The 19,119-nt window shown below is 37.8% G+C and overlaps 1 protein-coding gene across 3 annotated transcripts in view; it reads right to left on the reverse strand.

Moving 5' to 3' along the window:
• Positions 1-10,202: 10,202 nt before the first annotated feature.
• PI4K2B (phosphatidylinositol 4-kinase type 2 beta) overlaps positions 10,203-19,119 on the reverse strand; it is a 29,478-nt gene continuing 20,561 nt past the window's right edge. For all 3 annotated transcript variants that reach the window (XM_043438573.1, XM_043438572.1, XM_043438575.1), the window contains 4 exons: positions 18,275-18,374; positions 14,948-15,081; positions 14,323-14,382; positions 10,203-12,570 (listed from right to left, as the gene is read on the reverse strand). In XM_043438573.1, coding sequence (XP_043294508.1) covers positions 12,397-12,570; positions 14,323-14,382; positions 14,948-15,081; positions 18,275-18,374 — 468 coding nt within the window. In that variant the 3' untranslated portion in view covers positions 10,203-12,396. The remainder of the gene's footprint in view (positions 12,571-14,322; positions 14,383-14,947; positions 15,082-18,274; positions 18,375-19,119) is intronic.

Here is a 19,119-nt window from a genome sequence, read left to right on the forward strand (position 1 = left end):
TGCTTGGCATACACAGTGAAGAAACCAGAACTGAAAGAAACATGTGTACCCCAGTGTTCATCACAGCACTGTTTACAATAGCCAGGACATGGAAGCAACCTAGATGTCCATTGGCAAATAGATAAGACAGTTGTGGTACATATATATACACACAATGGAATATTACTCAGCTATTAAAAAGAATACATTTGAATCCATTCTAATGAGGTAGATGAAATTGGAGCCTATTATACAGACTGAAGTAAGTCAGAAAGAAAAACATCAATACAGTGTATTAATGCATATATATGGTAACTATGGTTACCCTAGAAACCATCAGGGTAAAATGGTAGAATGGTAACGATGACCCTATAGGTGAGACAGCAAAAGAGACACAGATATAAAGAACAGACTTTTGGACTCTGTGGGAAAAGGCGAGGGTGGGATGATTTGAGATAATAGCATTGAAACATGTATATGACCATATGTGAAATGGATCACAGTCTGAGTTCAATGCATGAAACAGGGCACTGAAAGCTGGTGCACTGGGACAACCCAGAGTGATGGGATGGGGAGGGAGGTGAGCGGGGGGTTCAGGATGGGGGACACATGTACACCCATGGCTGATTCATGTCAATGTGTGGCAAAAATCACCACAATATTGTAAAGTAATTAGCTTCCAATTAAAATAAATGAATTAAAAAAATTAAATCTCTCTTATCTAACTCCTGATACAAGTGCATTACGAAGTATGCAGAATCACTTGGGAAATATTGCCAAAAATGTTTAACCTGAACCTATTCAAGCTTTTAGATCTCACTTCCAGTTTAGAGGAAATACAGGGGATAAAGAATCAAGTGGAACACTAAGAGGAAATAATGAGACAAATCCAGAATGGGGGATATCCCAAAAGTTAATGTCATGGGGAAAGTTAAGGGACTGTTCTAGATGAAAAGACACAACAAACAAATGCAATGTATGAAATTTGATTGGATCTCAATTCAAAGAAACCCAGCTATAAAATATACACTTGGTGAATAATTGAAGATATTTGAATGTGGTGTATATAATAGAATTTTTTTTGTTAATTTTCTTAGTAGCAACAACCTTGTGATAAGTAGAATGACCTTTATCTGCTTCTCTTTCAACATCATCTTTCCACATAAGCTTCTTGGGCTTCTTCACAGCATGGTGGACTCTGGGTAGTTGAACCTCTTTACATGGCATCTGACTTCCAAGGGTAAGTGGAGGCTGCCAGGCTTTTTAAAGTTAAGCCCAAAGCTGGCATTGCTATACTTTCGTTACATTCTGATGATCAAAGCAAGTTGCAAGGCCAGGTCAGATAGAAATGGGGGAGGAGTAGACTCCACTTCCTGATGGATGGAAAAGTACATGCTTGCAAAGAGGGAAGGGAGTGCTGACAGCCATCTTTGCAGACTATCTACACCCTTCCGTCCAGAAAACGGATTAAATATACCCACTGAATGAAAGCCACACCCTCCACAGTACAAATCTAGATGTTGAATAGATGCTTCTACTATGAATAAGAAAAATGCTGAGTGCTCAAATCAAATCCAGTGAAGCATTTTGTTTACAAAGCATTTCATTTTCCCTCACCTTGTACGCATGGAATGCACAATTTAAGAAGCAAAGATAGAAATGTGCACACACAATCAAAGATGAAGACATTACTCCCTAGAAAACACTTTTAGACCTAACTCCATTTTCTGGTTTTCCTTCTGCCTTTGAGCAGTATCTGACAAGCTCACTGTTCTACGTCATGTCTGACTCTTTGCTATCCCGTTGACTGTGGCCCGTCAGGCTCCTCTGTCCTTGGAATATTCCTGGTAAGAATACTGGAGAGGGTTGCCGTTTCTTTCTCCGGTGAATCTTCCTGACCACATCTCTTGAGTCTCCTGCATTGGCATGAGGATTCTTCACCAGCTGTGCCACCTGGGAAGTCCTAGAAGTACCTAAAGAATGAGTCCAAGGGCTGAAACTGCTACTGATGTCCAAACTGCCTGTTGGAGAATCTGGCACACGTGAATACCCATAAATGTTTGTTGAAATCCATGTGTGACATATCTATCATACAAACTGTTGTCCATGCAGGAATTGGAATTTTAGCAAATGAGAAAGAGTTAAAGCAAATTCATGTATCTGCCATGTTTGAGAAACGAGCTGGTCTGGTTCACAACTGTGTAGAACAGAACCAGGAGGCCAGCAGTCAGCAAGATATTTACTTCAGTTGTCAAAATACTTATTACAAATCCAAAGGTCAGAAAAGTCCCACACGTTATGAAGATGAAAGTTCCTCAATCTTCACTTCAGAAAATATTTACAGATGGGTGTTCCTATTATTTCAGTTGTCCACTGAGGATTATGACTAAGCAGGTGGCTGGAACTGCAGCCGTGGCCAAGGGAGAGGCCGAGCCTGGCCACCTTCAGAGAGACTAACACATGTGGAGGTGCCTAGTAATTTTTGGTTGGGATAGTGCTGTCAGCTGAATTGTGTCCCTGCATCAAATTCATATGCTGAAGCTATTGCCTCCATGTGACTAGATTTGGAGGTACAACTTTTCAAGAGGTAATTAGGATTAAATGAGTTGGGTAGGATGGATTGGGAGATTGCGATCCACACAAACGCTATTGACACGATGTATAAAATAGACAATGAGAACCTACAGCAAAGCACAAGGAACTCTACTCAGCGCTCTCCGATGGCCTAAATGTGAAGGAAACCCCCAAAACGGGAGGTGTGTACATGTGCAGTTGACTCATTTTGCTGTTCAGTAGAAACGCACACATTGTAAAGCAACTCTACTCCAATAAAAAGTAATGAAAAAATTAAAAACAGAACAAAAAATCAAATGAGACAGGCCCTAATTCAATCGAACTGGTGTTCTCATAAAAAGAAGAAAGAGACATGAGGGACTTAAGTGCAAGACGAAAAGCCCGTGTGAGGCTACAGTGGCAAGGCAGCGATGTGTAAGGCAGGAGAAAGGCCTCACCAGGAATCAAGCTGGCTGGCACCTTGATCTTGGGCTCCCAGCCCTTCCGAACTGTAAGAACATTTATTTCCATTGTTTAAGCCACTCTGTGGTATTTTTTTCATGTCAGCCAGCCCTAGGAAATTAAGAAAGGTGGTATACAAAGCATTCACATAAATGTGTTCCCGAATAAAAACTTACTTTAAAAAATGAAATAATTGAAACATATGGAAAACAGAGAATATTTAAAAGCTCACCTAAAATCTGCTGCCCAGATTTTAACAGATGTGGACATCTCATCATACTTGTTTCAGATTTTTAAAATTTTTTTTACATTCATATGAAAATCTGTTTATTGATCTTCCTTTGCAATTTGACAAGAAAAAAGTTGAGGTAATGTTACAAAACAATTAGGCCTTTGTCTTAGAACTCTGTACAAACATTCCAGCCAGAGGCAACTCCTTTGCAAACAGAGCAAACAACAGATTGTTTTTAAAGAAATAAAATGTTAATACTTAAAATTGGTACCCTTTAGATCTGCTTCCATATCCTCCTAACCTTGAGGTAACAACTCTTTCGAAATGGGAGGCTAATTTGTATGTTTCCTGTCGACTTTTTAATATATTATACTTAGCAGCTGCTGCTGCTAAGTCACTTCAGTCGTGTCTGATTCTGTGCCACCCCATAGACGGCAGCCCACCAGGCTCCTCCGTCGCTGGGATTCTCCAGGCAAGAACGCTGGAGTGGGTTGCCATTTCCTTCTCCAATGCATGGAAGTGAAAAGTGAAAGTGAAGTCGCTCAGTTGTGTAGAACTCTTCGCAACCCCATGGACGGTAGCCTACCAGGCTCCTCTGTCCATGGGATTTTCCAGGCAAGAGTACTGGAGTGGGCTGCCATTTCCTTCTCCACATATTATACTTAGATGTATGCGTATATCAAAAAGCAATGATAAGTACCATCGAACTGCTTTATATTTACATAAATGTGTAAATACTTTTGCAACTTAACATTTTTTTCCTTCAACATTGTTTTCAGGTTTATGTGTACATTTTGATACATGTGGCTATCGTTTAATTATTTTTAGTCCTCTGTGGTCTTCTATCATATGGGTATACCACAATTTACTTATCCATTTTCCTACTAATATTCAGGTTGTTCTCAATTTTTCGTTATTATAAACACTACAGCATTGACCAATCTTGTATATGTCTCCTTGAACGCATATACTACCAGCAAACTTGCATCTTCAATTTTACAAGAGATTGATCTCGAAAATGATTGTACCAAACTCCAGGCTTTTACTTCTCCCAAATCTGATAGGTTTACAGTAGTAATTCACCATTTATTGTTTCATGAAGAATACTTAACATACAATGAGCTGTGCAAATTGATGATCTTTGACAAATGTACTCACCTATGAAATCAGGACCACAGTCAAGACACAAAGCATTTCCATCATCCCTTGAATTTCCTCAGGCCCCCATGCAAACCATCCACACCCCCACCCCATATGCCACCCCCAGCATCCATCTCAGTCCCCAAGTAATCACTGGACTGTTTTCTTTAGCAAGGAACTAGTTTTCGTTTTAGAAAACTTTATATAAATGGAACCAGATGGTATGTTCTCTTTGTGCCTGGCAGATTATTTTGGTTCGTTCTTGTTCAGTTGCTCAGTCATATCAAATTCTTTGCGACCTCATGGACTGCAGCACACCAGGCTTCCCTGTTCATCACCATCTCCCAGAGCTTGCTCAAACTCATGTCCATCAAGTCGGTGATGCCATCCAACCATCTCATCCTGTCGTCCCCTTCTCCTACCTTCAATCTTTCCCAGCATCAGGGTCCCTTCAAATGAGTCAGCTCTTTGCATCAGGTGGCCAAAGTATTGGAGTTTCAGCTTCAGCATCAGTCCTTCCAATGAATATTCAGGACTGATTTCCTTCAGGATGGACTGGTTGGATCTCCTTGCGGTCCAAGGGACTCTCAAGAGTCTTCTCCAAAACCATAGTTCAAAAGCATCAGTTCTTCAGCACTCAGCTTTCTTTATGGTCCAACTCATATTCATACAGAACTACTGGAAAAACCACAGCTTTGACTAGACGGACCTTTGTTGGCAAAGTAATATCTCTATTTTTTAATACAAAATATAGGTTGACCATAGCTTTTTTCCCAAAGAGCAAGCTTCTTTTAATTTCATGGCTGCAATCACCATCTGCAGTGATTTTTGGAGCCCAAGAAAATAAAGTCTCTCACTGTTTCCCTTGTTTCCCCATCTATTTGCCGTGATGGGACCAGATGCCATGATCTTCGTTTTTTTCTATGTTGAGTTTTAAGCCAGCTTTTTCCCTCTCCTCTCTCAACTTCATCAAGAGGCTCTTTAGTTCATCTTCACTTTCTGTCATGAGAGTGGTGTCATCTGTATATTTAAGGTTATTGATATTTTACCTGGCAATCTTGATTCCAGCTTGTGCTTCATCCAGCCCAGCATTTCGCATAATGTACTCTGCATATAAATTAAATAAGCACGGTGACGATATACAGCCTTGGCGTACTTTCCCATTTAGAATGAGTCCATTGTTCCATATCCGGTTCTAACAGTTACTTCTTGACCCGCATACACATTTCTCAAAAGGCAGGTAAGGCGGTCTGGTATTTCCATCTCTTTAAGAATTTCCTACAGTTTGTTGTGATCCACATAGTCAAAGGCTTTAGCATAGTCAACAAAGCAGAGAAGTAGATTTTTTCTGGAATTCTTTTGCTTTTTCTATGATCCAGCAGATGTTGACAATTTGATCTCTGGTTCCTCTGGCTTTTCTAAATCCAGCTTGAAGATATGGAAGTTCTTGTTTCATGTACTGTTAAAGCCTAGTTTGGAGAATTTTGAGCATTACTTTGCTAGCATGTGAAATGAGTGCAACAGTGCAGTAATTCTTTCAGTTAGCATAATGATTTTGAAGTTCATCCATGTTGCTGGGCTTATCAGTTTATCTTTTCCTTTTTATTTTATAAATGTATTTTTTGCTTATCCATTCATCTGTTGGTGAATTTAGGTTCTATCTAGCCGTTTGCTTTCATTTCTCCTGGGTCAGTAAAAGAAGAATGACTGGGTGGTATGATAGGTGTAAGTTTAACTTTATTCATTGTGGGTTTTATTTGTATTTCTTTGGTGATAATGTCAAGCTTCTTTTCATGTACTTACTGGCCATTCATTTGTCTTATTTTGTGAAGTGTCTATGTAAAATCTTTTGTTCATCTCTTAAATGAGTCATCTTCTTATTCTTGAGTTGTGCAATCTCTTTCTATATTTTGGAATTCTTTATCAGATATATTTGTCAAATATTTTCTCCCTGTTTGTGACTAGGAATTTTAATTTCTGAAGTATCTTTTGAAGAGCAGGATGTTTTAGTTTTGATCAAGACCAATTTATCAATTTTTTCTCTAATGGTTTGTGCCATTTGTGCTCTAAGAAATCTTTATGAAAACAAAGTAAGATTTTCTCCTGTTTTCTTCTGTAAATTTTAGCTCTGATACTTAGGTCTCTGTATGAGGTTAAGGTGAAAGTTCTGTGAGTGTGTGTGTGTGTTTATGTGTCTAGTTATTGCAGCACCATTTTTTGAAAAGACTACACTTTTCATTGAAATGCCTTGGCATCTTTCTTGAAAATTAGTTTACTATGTGTAACTAATATTTACACATTTTTTTTTCTGGATTCCCTATTCAGTTTCATTGATCCATGTGCCTGCTAAGTTGATTCAGTTATGTCCAACTCTTTGCGACTCCACGGACTGTAGCCCGCCAGGCTCCTCTGTCCATGGGATTCTCCAGGCAAGAATACTGGAGTGAGTTGCCATGCCCTCTTCCAGGGGATCTTCCTGACCCAGGGGTCGGAGCCCGTCTCTCTTTAAGTTTCCTGCATTGGCAGGTGGGTTCTTTACGTCTAGCACCACCTGGGAAGCCCTTCATGTCTATCTTTATCCCAATTATCACTGTCTTGATTGCTGTAGCTTTGTAAGTTCTGAGACCAAGTAGCCTATAAGTCCTCCACCTCATACTCTTGTCTCATAGTTTGGCCAAAACATTTCCATATATGTTTTAGAATTATCTTGTCAAATTAAAAAAAAAAATCCTGATGGCATTTTGACTGTGTATAGACAAACTTGGGAGCATCCATATCTTAATATTATTTATACATAATCATGGCATTGCTCTCCATTTATTTAAATCTTTTTCTCAAATTTTTTTTTAATAGCTGGTATAGAGTGCTTGCTTATATGTCTTTGGTTGAACTTATCCCTAGGAATCTCGTATGTTTTGCTGCTACTGGTATCTTTGAAGATTTTCTAACTGATGCTGCTGGGATATAAACCTTGCAAAATTCACTTATCAATTCTAATATAGTTTCCGGTAGATTCTTTTAAAATTTCTATGTGCATAATTATGACATTTGTAAATAATGACAATTTTCTTTCCAGTCCTCATTCCTTTTAATTCTTCCCTGCCTTTACTGCACTGGTTAAGCTCTCCAGTACGATACTGAATACAAATTGTGGAAGCAGACATCCTTGTCACATTATTGATCTCAGAGTGAAAGTGAAGTCGCTAGTCGTGTCCGACTCTTTGTGACCCCATGGACTGTAGCCCACCAGGCTCCTCTGTCCATGGGATTTTCCAGGCAAGAATACTGGAGTGAGTTGCCATTTCCTTCTCCAGGGAATCTTCCTGACTCAGGGATCAAACCCAGGTCTCCCGCATTGCAGGCAGATGGTTTAACCTCTGTGCCACCAGGGAAGCCCATTGATCTCAGAGAGAAAGTACCTAAGTCAGAATTCTGGCCCCCAAAGATGCCCACATTCTAGCATCCAGAATTTGTGAATATATTACATGGCCAAGGGGAATTAAAAGTTGAAGATGGAATAGAGATTACATGTAAGCAAGCCTTAAAATAGGGAGATTAGATTACCTGGGTGAGCCCAGTGTAATAACCAGGGTCCTTAAAAGTGCAAGAAGGAATCAGAAGGGTCAGTGTCAGAATGATGTGATGACAAAAGCATTCAACCCACTGTTGTTGGCTTTGGAGATGGAGGAAGAGGGCTGCAAGCCAAGGAATGTCTGAGGTTCATAGACACAAGAAAGGACAAGGAAACAGATTCCTTCCTAGAACCCCCAGAAAGAAACAGCCCTTTAACGCTTATGTCAGCCTTCTCATCTACACAGCTGACACACATGGAAGAGTTTGTCTTGTTTGAATACGCTAATGTTTGTGACTATTTATTACAGCAGCGACAGAAAACAAATAGAGGAAACTCCAGATTTTCCGGCACTAAGTATGATGTTTGCTGCAGTTTCTATGTATATGTTATCTGTTTGCTCTTGGGTTCCTTCTAGTGTATTTCTTATATAGTTTCAACTCTAATATTTCTTCTGAGCTCTGTCAGCAGTCATTTTATTTCCTATTGCTTACCCATCCAATTCTTCTTTTTTTTTTAATGTAGATAATCAACCTCTTTTTTTCCGCATCTAATTTCTCAGCTTTTCTGATGTTGATGCTATATTGTTCTTTCTTGGGCTATCATTTCTTGAATTCCTTCAGCATTTTAACAAATATTACTGTTTTCCTCTGCTTTGTAAATGTTTCTAGGATATCTTCATTTTCTGTAGGTTATCCTGTCTTCTTAAAGCATGCCTTACCATGTGGTCATGTTTAAAATGAGATGAACTTTGTCATACTTTGCTCCTTTATTTTCAGATTTCAGTGTAGATGGTGAGGTGGGCCTGGAATTTCTTGGTTTTGTGGTTCTAGGCTTCCCTCTTTTGCAGTTACTACAAATCATTTGATAAGATTTTTTTAAAATAACTTTTATTTTTAAATTATTATTTTTATTTTTTATTTTTACCTTTTTGACAGTGCTTCACAGCTTGTGGGATCTTAGTTCCCCACCTAGGGATTGAGCCCAGGCCCTGGGAATGAAAGCACGGAGTCCTAACCACTGGACCAGGGAATTTCCAGATGATGTGGGGTTTTTTGGCTGTTTTTTATTGTGGTGAAAGCCACATAATATAAAACATACTATTTTAACCATATTTAACTGTACAGTTCAGTGGCACTAGGTATACTCCCAGATGACATGGCTTTTTATGTACCTTCTTAGTACTTTCTGAATTGTCTTATCTGGTCCCCTGTTCCAAATGCATCAGAACCTTTCTCTCCTTTATCCCCAGGGTCCCTTCCTTGTTGATGTCTGTTTTGCACCTAGGAGTTTCTCTCAGTGTAGGCCTCTGTGCTCTCCCCAGATACTTCTGGGAACCCCACAGGCCAGGTTGCCCTCACCCCCTCATACCTCCCTGCAGGCTCCAGTTGAATGCTGACAGCCCTCTTCCAATTCTGATTGTGGTTTTGAATGCAACAGTTGATACTGCCATGACAACTGGGGCTCCTCCTTCTGGGGCTGAGGACATGTGGGCAGGTTCTGGGATCTTTGGCTCTTAGGACCATCACAAGACCCCCTCAAGACCCCCTCCCTTTCTCTCTGCTCACTCCTCCAATGCTGTTGTTCCCATGTGATCCTATTAGTTTCTTGGGTCCAGAGGGATATTCTTCCACCTAATTTTAGTGAAGATGGTGTCACTGTGACTTTTCTTTTGCTATTCCAGTTGCTCTATGAGGATCTGACATTAAGTAACTACTCACTGTGGCTGCCACCTAGCCTTCTGTAATTGGTTTTTAATTTTAAAATGTTTTATATTTTTCTGTTTATTCTGTAACACCTAGGATAGGACAGACTATGGTAAGTTTTAACAAATAAATGCAAAATCTTAGTGACTATATACAAGCCCTTATTTCTTGCACATGTCACAGTCCAGTGCAGTTGGCATGCTCTACTGGTAGGTTTCCAAGCCTACCATGCCCTGGGTACTTCCACTTTGCAAATTCTTTGTTTATAGCCAAACAAGAAGACAGGAGAGTGGTCAACAGTGACCACTGGTTGTGAGGCAGTGAGTTTTATTGCCAGATCTGGAGGTCACATAACATCCTTGGCCAGACTCAGTCACGTGACTCCAAACCAACCACAAGAAAGGACTGGAAACAAAGCCACACCAAGAATCTCTTCCTCAACTCTGTACAGCTGCCCAAGCAACTTTGGGAAAGAAAGTGCACTATGAAACAGTACCCATCTCTTTGTACATCTGTAAAATGATTTAAAATGTAATCCAATCAAAGAACTGGTGACCACTGTTTTTAATAAGGTTTTAATTCCATTAGTACAAAACTTAAAAAAAATTTATGAATCAAGTCATTTCCAAGACTACAAAAAAACATGTCTCCATGTTTGCTGACAAATTTGGAGAATAAGGCAGCTTATATTTAAATAAAAATTAAAATGCCTCTAATTATAAAGATTCCAGCTAAACGTCTTTTGGAATGATAATGCATTAAGCTGTACTAACATATAAAGTAAGAAAATGGTGGTTTGGCATCATTCATAAACATAAACATATTAACAAACATTCTAAATATTCAATATACATACTTCAGGAGAAATCTAGAAATCAATCCTTTTTATTACCTTTAGTCTACATGTTTAACAATACAAATACACTCACTGAAAAAATTAACAATATTTAAATAAAAACAAAGTTCATGAAAATTTACAAAGTACAACCAATGTATTCTGACTTGTAATCATATCTTAAATATTTCAGCTTTATCTTTCTGACCTGGTCAGATCATTTAAAAATATTTTCAACCACTTAATTTTAGGATATAAAACAGTAGCAACTTACTAAGTTTATGTTATAAAAATTAATATAGCAATTATCAAAATACTGAAAAAAACTGTCTTATGAGAGCAGTATCCAGATCATAAAAACTTATGTCATTAAGAAAACATCTTCAAAAGGCACATTTTAATCACTGGTGTTTATCTAAAGATAGTAGCTTGAGTTTTGAATTTCCAGTCAGTTTTTCATTATCTCAGTATGAAGATCATGGAGGGTTGGAGAAAGTAAGAAAACACAGGTTTCCAGTGGACTTCACTGGGACAGCAGTGTCCTTACTCATCACATCCACAAAGACCAAGAGAAAGATGTAGAGGAAGGGAGGATTTCTGGTCTAATTCAACCTTCAGGAAATACTTTTTACATAAAAATAACTTAGTTTAAAAGATTACAGGACAGAAAGCTTGAAAAACACAAGGCCAAGACCACAAACTGCCCAGTTTAATCTGAGTGGTGATGTTACTTGTTTGGAACCTAAGAAGAGAAAAGAGGCTTCTGCTTGCTTCTCTGGGATCAAATCTTCATATGGAGCTCATCTCAATTTAAATTACTCAATGAGTTAAAAGTACTACAAATTCCCAGCATGTCAGACATACTGGTGTTTAAAATAAAATAATGATTTTATGGTTATCTCTGTCATGTTCCCCTTTAACTGGGGCTGATATCCTAAAGTTGACTGTAATTATAACAACATCAGTAATTTCAAGTACTCTACAAAACTACTATTATTTTTAAGAGGTTATGTCCTAGGACCTCAAAATGCCATCCAATATACAGTTTGAGTTATGTTTTACTTTTCAGTGAAGTTTAATACTAATTGAAGTACTAAATTGAACCAGATCAGTACTCGGAAGTACTAACTGATTAAGTACTGATCCCATGCAAGAAACAGAAGGGATTTTTTAATGCTATTTTGGAATTTCAGAATACTGGGGATCTACATTTCATATTATTTCCCTCAAGTCTCAATTGAGTGTTTCCATTTTTTTTTTAAAGGTGGGAGACATCATTAGATTTTTTTTCCTCACTGTAAACAAAATAATTGACAAAAATATTCTGAAGTATGAAAAAGAAAATGGTTATCAGTTACTTAAACAAAATATAATTTTCTGGTCCCTAATAATGGTCATGTTAGGAGTATTTATTCAAGTTCTAAAATAGCAGCTTTTTAAATTAAGGCAACATTGCTTTATTCTTACCTATTTTTTATTAACTACTCTATTATAGCTCATAAGAGCACTTTTATCCTCAAAAGCCTTTTATAATATAAGAAGAATTAACATGACCATTCTTGTCAATGTTTAGAAAGTATATAAAAAGTTACTGTATTCAAAGTCAACAAACACCTTATTTTTCTGTTTGGAATTCAAGAGTAATGACAGTCATTTCAGAATGTGTAAACTATGAAATTACCTTAAACTAACATCAACAACATAAGATAAAATTTTTCTACAAAAATACGATGTAAGAGATATATCACTTCTTCCCTGAAATAGAAATTTAATATTTGGACAAAAAAACTGTAAACTGTGATTACATTCAAAAGACAACCTTTTAGAAACTTATTATTATTTGAGGCTCGGGCAGCTGGCGCTCTTGCCAGCAGATTTACGTGACAGTATGTTTTAACCACACAAGGCCACACAGCTGCTACCAGGAGGAAAAAAACGGCTTCCTGCAGTGGACAGTCTGGGTGAACGAGTTGCTGAGGTGGACGATCCGGCCCTGCCCTCCGCCCTGACTGCGCTCCACCACCACACAGGGCATCTGCACCAGCTGGACGGGAGTCTTCCTGTCTCTCAGTGCCTGAGTGAGGTTTAAGATCTGTGGAGGAAGAGAGGCTTTCATCAGCTCAACAGAGGCAAAGGCCTCAGCTCACTGATAGTATTTTAACTCTCTATTCATAACTACAGCTTTTATTTTATCCATTTGTGCCCAACAGAGACGGTGATGCGGAGTACCCGCCATCAGTACAAGTGTGTGGAGGTATGTATGCTTGTACATACACATCCACATACACAACAAACGCACAAGATTAGAATTAAATAATTTTTGCCAATTGACAACTCTGAAATATTCTAGAATGCATCTACATCCAGAAGAATTGAATCAGAGATGGAATAAAGTGAATGGTTCCACATACATACTCCACTGACACTGGTCCTAAACAGACACTGGTCTAAATAGTCTCGTTTTTACTAAACGCTTGCCTTACCCACTCACTCAACAAATAAATTTATTGTGTGTTCACTGGAATTATTAATAGGACCTAGTATGAAGGCATTTCTTTTAAAATGTGACTAATAATGTTTATTAAAGTTAAAACTTTTGAATTTTACATTAAATAGCAGTAGGGTCATGATCAATCTCAAGAAGAGCATTCATTTCCTATTCTACCTGTGCCTATTTGGAACACTGGACCTCAGAAATACTAATTTACCTGAAATATATTTTTACACATTATCTGAAAAAAAATGGCAGAAATCATGAATAAACTACTCCAATCCCTTCCATGTGGAATCTAAAGCCCTCCAAAATCTGACTCTCTAGCCTGCTTCTCCAACCTTTTCACTTACTATTTAAAACTTATGACTCCAGCAAAGCCCTGTGTAAGCACAACAGAACACCGAGAGGTATGCAAGCTAATAATCTGTCCTCTTTCCTAGCCCCGGGCAGAATCAGAGCCAAGGTTCCAAGATAGTGGTTTTACTCACTGCTTTCTTTCAATCACTAGGACAGTTTCTGGCACTGGTTCTGTCAATAAGCAATTAATGGATAAATACAACAGTTATTTAATTATATCCATTTGTTAATGTTGCATAATAAATAGTGCAAAAACTAGACTTGTCTTCTTGGTCACAGGTCTGCAGCAGCTACCTTAAATGAAATGTATCTTTTAGAAAGAAAAAATTAATTACTAAGTCACTGAATGACCATGTTTGCACTATAGTTTATTTTTATTTCAAGTCTTTCTTTTGGAATCTAAATACTAGTAGTAGAGCAGAAAAAGCAGAGTCACTTGTAGGTCAGTCTAGCCTTCAGGTCCACACCAGCAGATGTAATCAATACCCTGTGTTTCTAATTAAAGGAGGTGAAAAGGAGTGAGAGGACTGAGTTACAACTAGTACTTGTATGTCCCAAGTAGTGCTCGTCCTTGGTGACATGACTATTTATTGACTGCTCTAGCAAAGGTCAAACAAGTTCTCTGAGGAAAATCATCCACAGGGGACAGAACTTGGTATTGAAACATTCAGGCAAGTGGATTTGAGAAGGAGAAAGATACTAACACTCAGGAAAACAGTTATTAAAGTGAGGACAAGAATTAGCAGTAGCAGGAAACTAACTAACCAAATAATACACAACAAAGTAAAAAAAAAAAAAATCTAATATGGAAACAATACGGAAAAAAAAAGAGTAATGAAATCAACTTTATTTCTAATCATCTGAGCTATTTTGGTTCAGAATAAAGGACAGTACTGAGAGTTGTCTCTGCGTCACAATGAAGGAAAAAAGTTGACTACTGTTTCAGAGAGAGCTCTTTTCAATAATGAACAAGAACTTAAAAAAGTGACCTACCTGACCCCTCATCACAGACATCTGCTTTTCAAAAGTGGCTTTGTCAAATTTTCTGTCCATCTATCACAAACAGAAAAGGAAACATTATTATAAAAATCAAGCTCTTTGAAAAAAACACTTGAAAACAAATGAACTCTTCAACCTGGCACATGAGATCATTACAAAGCATTCCTAATAAAAAAAAGTTACACGAAAAGATTAATTTTACTTGATGCATTTTTGTGTACCTCTAGAATGACAATAAATAACTCTACTTATACTCCAACTTGTTCCAGAAAGGATTTAAAATGACTTTCCAGCCAACAGCTTTAGGCTCTTTTTAAGAGAATTAAATAATAACAGATCACCAAACATTTCTTATAATTCACAGAGTAATTTTGTAAAAGTTCCACTTTTGAAGAAAACAATTTCCCAAATTATAATGTAGTCTCATTTCAAAGAATACCCAAAGTGTAACTTCACAAATTTATGCTCCTATAAAGAAAAATGCTAACTCCTTTCTGTTACATCAGGTTCTGCAAGCAGTGATATCAGAAGTAGTAAACTGCAAATTAGCTCTATTAGGAAAAACTCTTTTAAGATTTATTTCATTTTCTGAAATAGTTAAAACTAAAAATCTATTTACCTTAAAAAGTTCATAAAGATCTTCACATAAATCTTGCACAAAGTTCATGTCTGAAATATATGGCAGAACCAAATTTTTTATTTCTTCAGAAAAAGGAACTTTTGCTTGAGGAAGCCAAGCCCAGTGAAATGGATCTAAAAAAAAAAGTATTCTTATCAGTGAGGGGAAATGGTTTATTTAGACTCACATTTATTCAGTATTTTTCTCTATAATTCCTGGGTTAACAAAAAGACAGGAGAAGTTATCGGAACAATTACTCTTTGCCATCTAAGTTATTCAAATTTTTAAGCTTAGATGGTTAATTCAGGTGGCTTCCTTGGTGGCTCAGAAGGTAAAGAATCTGCCTGCAATGTGGGAAACCCAGATTTGATCCCTGGGTCGAGAAGATCCCCTGGAGAAGGGAATGGCAACCTACTCCGGTATTCTTGCCTGGAGAATTCCATGGACAGAGGAGTCTGGCAGGCTCCAGTCCATGCAGTTGCAAAGAGCTGGACAGGACTGAGCAACTAACACTTTTACTTTCAGATGGTAAAGCACAGTATTTACCCGAGCTGGTTAGGTTTCTGAGTTTTAAACAGGAAAATAGTAGTTTTGATCATGAGTGTATCTCCAACAGCCCTATATCATATCTGAATGTCTGGCTGCTGTGTTTGGAAATTGAGGGGTACCTATAATTTGTTCACAGCCCCAGATATCATGACTGAGGTAGGTCTCCCTGCAGTTTCAGCCACAAATGGTCAGGAATTGATGACTCACTGGTGTGTGTGTATATGTCTGTGCTTAAAATTTTAAATCACTAGTAGGTCAATAGGTAAAATGTTCTAAAATTTTAAATCATTAGGAGGTCAATAGGTGGGCTTCCCTGATAGCTCAGTTGGTAAAGAATCTGCCTGCAATGCAGGAGACCCCAATTCGATTCCTGGGTTGGGAAGATCTGCTGGAGAAGGGGTAGGCTACCCACTTCAGTATTCTTGGGCTTTCCTTGTGGCTCAGCTGGTAAAGAATCCGCCTGCAATGCGGGAGACCTGGGTTCGATCCCTGGGTTGGGACAATCCCCTGAAAGAGGGAAAGGCTATACCCATTCTAGTATTCTGGCCTGGAGAATTCCGTGGACTGTATAGTCCATGGGGTGGCAAAGAGTCAGACACAACTGAGCAACTTTCACTTTCAGGTCATTAGGTAAGCCACTTTGAGAGAGAAAAGATTCATGATTTTGGGCTAACTCTAGTTCTCGCCCAAGAAGACCATTAAATATACACAGTGCCAGGACTAGAAAGATTCGGAAAGTAGTGAGATAATCTAGACATAGGGTGCATATTCAGATTCTTGCAAGAAAATGTAAGGTTTATGACAGTATGATCCCCTACAGAACTACAGTTCATTCAAGAAGAATCTCTAGCTTCTACCACTCAGAAAGCCCCGAGGAAAAAACACTTTGCCTTTAGAGTCATTTCTTCTGAATTCTCCTTTATCTATCTCTTTGAATACTATGGAAAGTACAGTCCATTCCAAAGAAAGCCACCCCCTGATCAATTACATAAAAGAAAAGCTCTGATTCTCTGCCTGTCTCTAATTCCCATCCCTGCCCCTCAACTTCTTCTATCACCGTTCACACTCTCCCCTAAAGCCACCAGTCATCTCATAAGGCTCTTTCCAGAAGTCCATGTGCAGTCCTCATGCTACTTCACGTGTTTTTGCAGCAAGCAGCACTGTTCTCTATCGTCTCCCTCTGTGAAATGTGGTTTCTGGTGCTACCACTGTCTCAAACTTTACCTTCTGTCTTTTAAGCCATTTCTCTTTTGTTGGCTTTTTCTCCCGGTTTCAACATCACCATTGCCAGACTCTACACTTAGTCTTTTCTCTCCTTCATTTACCAAACATTCATGAAATGTCTATTGAGTACCTACGTATCTCACATTGCTCAAGTGATGGCATTTGTTCACCATGATGTTCCCAGGTGCAACACCACCATGGCTCCTGCTTACCAAGGTGACAGTTTAAAAATGACATCCTCAATACCAATTACTCTTCCAACCTAGGGACTGAATCCAGATCTCCCGCATTGCAGGCAGAGTCTTTACTGACTGAGCTACCAGGGAAGCTCCACCAAACATTCATGAAGCATTTACTGAGTACCTGTGTATCTCACATTGCCTGAGTGATGGCATTTGTTCACCACGATTTTCCCAGGTGATAGCAACTCCACCATGGCTTCCACTTACCAAAGTAACAGTTTAAAAATTACATCCTCAATACCAATTACTCTTTCAAGTTCTAGACCCTTATTTTTTGGTGTCTGTGTTTGGTAAAATTTTTCAGGTGTATTGTAGGCATCTTAAACTTGACACCTTTAAAAGGCAATCTGTATATAGATTCCAAACCATTAGAGGTAAAAAAGAAAAATAGAACAAAGACATCTCAAGTCAGTTCAACCAAAGATAGGAAAGGAAAAAAAGAAAAAATTGAAATTCATGGTAAATAGGAAAAAAAAAAAAAGATGGTAGGGAAAGTTCAAACACATCAGGAGTTTATTGAGACAAACTACAGAGTTAAGTGTAGCTATTAAAAGGATCTCAGATTGGGCAAAAAATCTTCAGCTAGGAGCTATTTATATGTCATATACTTAAAACAAAATGATGGAAGTTGAAAATAAAAGCATAGAATAATACCGGTAAATACTAGTAAAAAGAAACGAGCTATAGCGATGTTACAACAGAAAAAATAAGAAATGCAAAAAACACTGTGAGGGATAAAGAGGGATATGTTTTACACTATAACAAAAAGAACAAGTCACCCCAGCAAGATAAAACACTGGGACTTTGAGTGTGGAATACAAAGCAAAAAGTGCATAGAAATACAAGAAAAAATTGACAAAATCTCAATCACGGTGAACTTTGTCTCTCAAAAATTAGCAGATTAAGTGGTTAAAAAATAGGTCAAGAATATGATTTGACTAACTAACAAAGTTTTCATTAGAAGACAGATTTGGTGCTCAACCACATTCTTCTCAAAAATAGTCCTTTAAATTGGCCATAGATCAAGTTAGCAAAGAATGACTAACAAATTTCAAATTTGGAAAGCTATCAAATTTATTTTACAAGGCTAACACAAGCCAAGAAATAAAAATCAGACATAGTCACCCAAAATAAGGAATGATACATGGCAAGGCTCACAGAGTGTATTACACATCTTTGCATCCCAAGGGTCTAGAATTGAGCCCGAAGGACTGTAACATACCCAGGTTTTCCTCTGCTATTTTGATATCATTCCCATCCTATTCTGAAAAAGGGGTCACTAGAAATTCTATAAAAATTTCTAAATACTCACATGCTCTCCACTCATCAGGATGTTTAAAAGGAAACGCTAAACCGTTATCAATTGCAGCTATTTTAATAAGTGTTTCTCTATCATCAGTCCATTTTGTATCCTAAAAGGGAGAAAATAGTTGATAAAACAATTTATATGTATATTTCCAAAAGAAAAAAATGTATAATAATTATTGAGCTTTAAAGACATTTTATCAGAAGAGTCTATAAAAATAAAGTTACCAGAAAGTACCAATTTATCATTTAAGGGAAGACAGGGTCTTAAGAACCAGTAAAAACTTCATAATCACTACTTTTTAAATCTGCTATTACAAAGTTATACAGTAATAGTTTCATTCTTTTAATTTTTGGGGAAGAAGGCTTGACATTATTAAGACTTCAAAATGTGTAGTTCTGTATAACAGGCTCCAGCATCCACCTCACTGCAACTGACTCAAATTCATTCCTTTTTATGCTAAGTAATATTCCATTGTATTATATATATATGTACCACATCTTTATCCATTCACCTGTTGATGGACATCTAGGTTGCTTCCGTGTCCTGGCTATTGTTAAATAGTGCTGCAGTGAACCCTGGGGGACATGTGGCTTTTAGAATTGTGGTTTTTCCCAGGGTATATGCCCAGCATTGGGATGGCTGGGTTATATGGTAGTTTTGTATGGAGTGAGGTAAGTCAGAAAGAGAAAAACAAATATTATATATTAACGCATATATATGGAATCTAGAGAAATGGTACTGATGAATCTATTTGCAGTGAAGGAATGGAGAAGCAGATACAGAGAAAGGACTTCTGGATACAGCTGGGTAAGGAAACGGTGGGATGAACTGAGAAAGTAGCATTGGCA

The sequence above is a fragment of the Cervus canadensis genome, chromosome 19 (genome assembly GCF_019320065.1).
Source record: "Cervus canadensis isolate Bull #8, Minnesota chromosome 19, ASM1932006v1, whole genome shotgun sequence".
Classification (NCBI taxonomy): domain Eukaryota; kingdom Metazoa; phylum Chordata; class Mammalia; order Artiodactyla; family Cervidae; genus Cervus; species Cervus canadensis.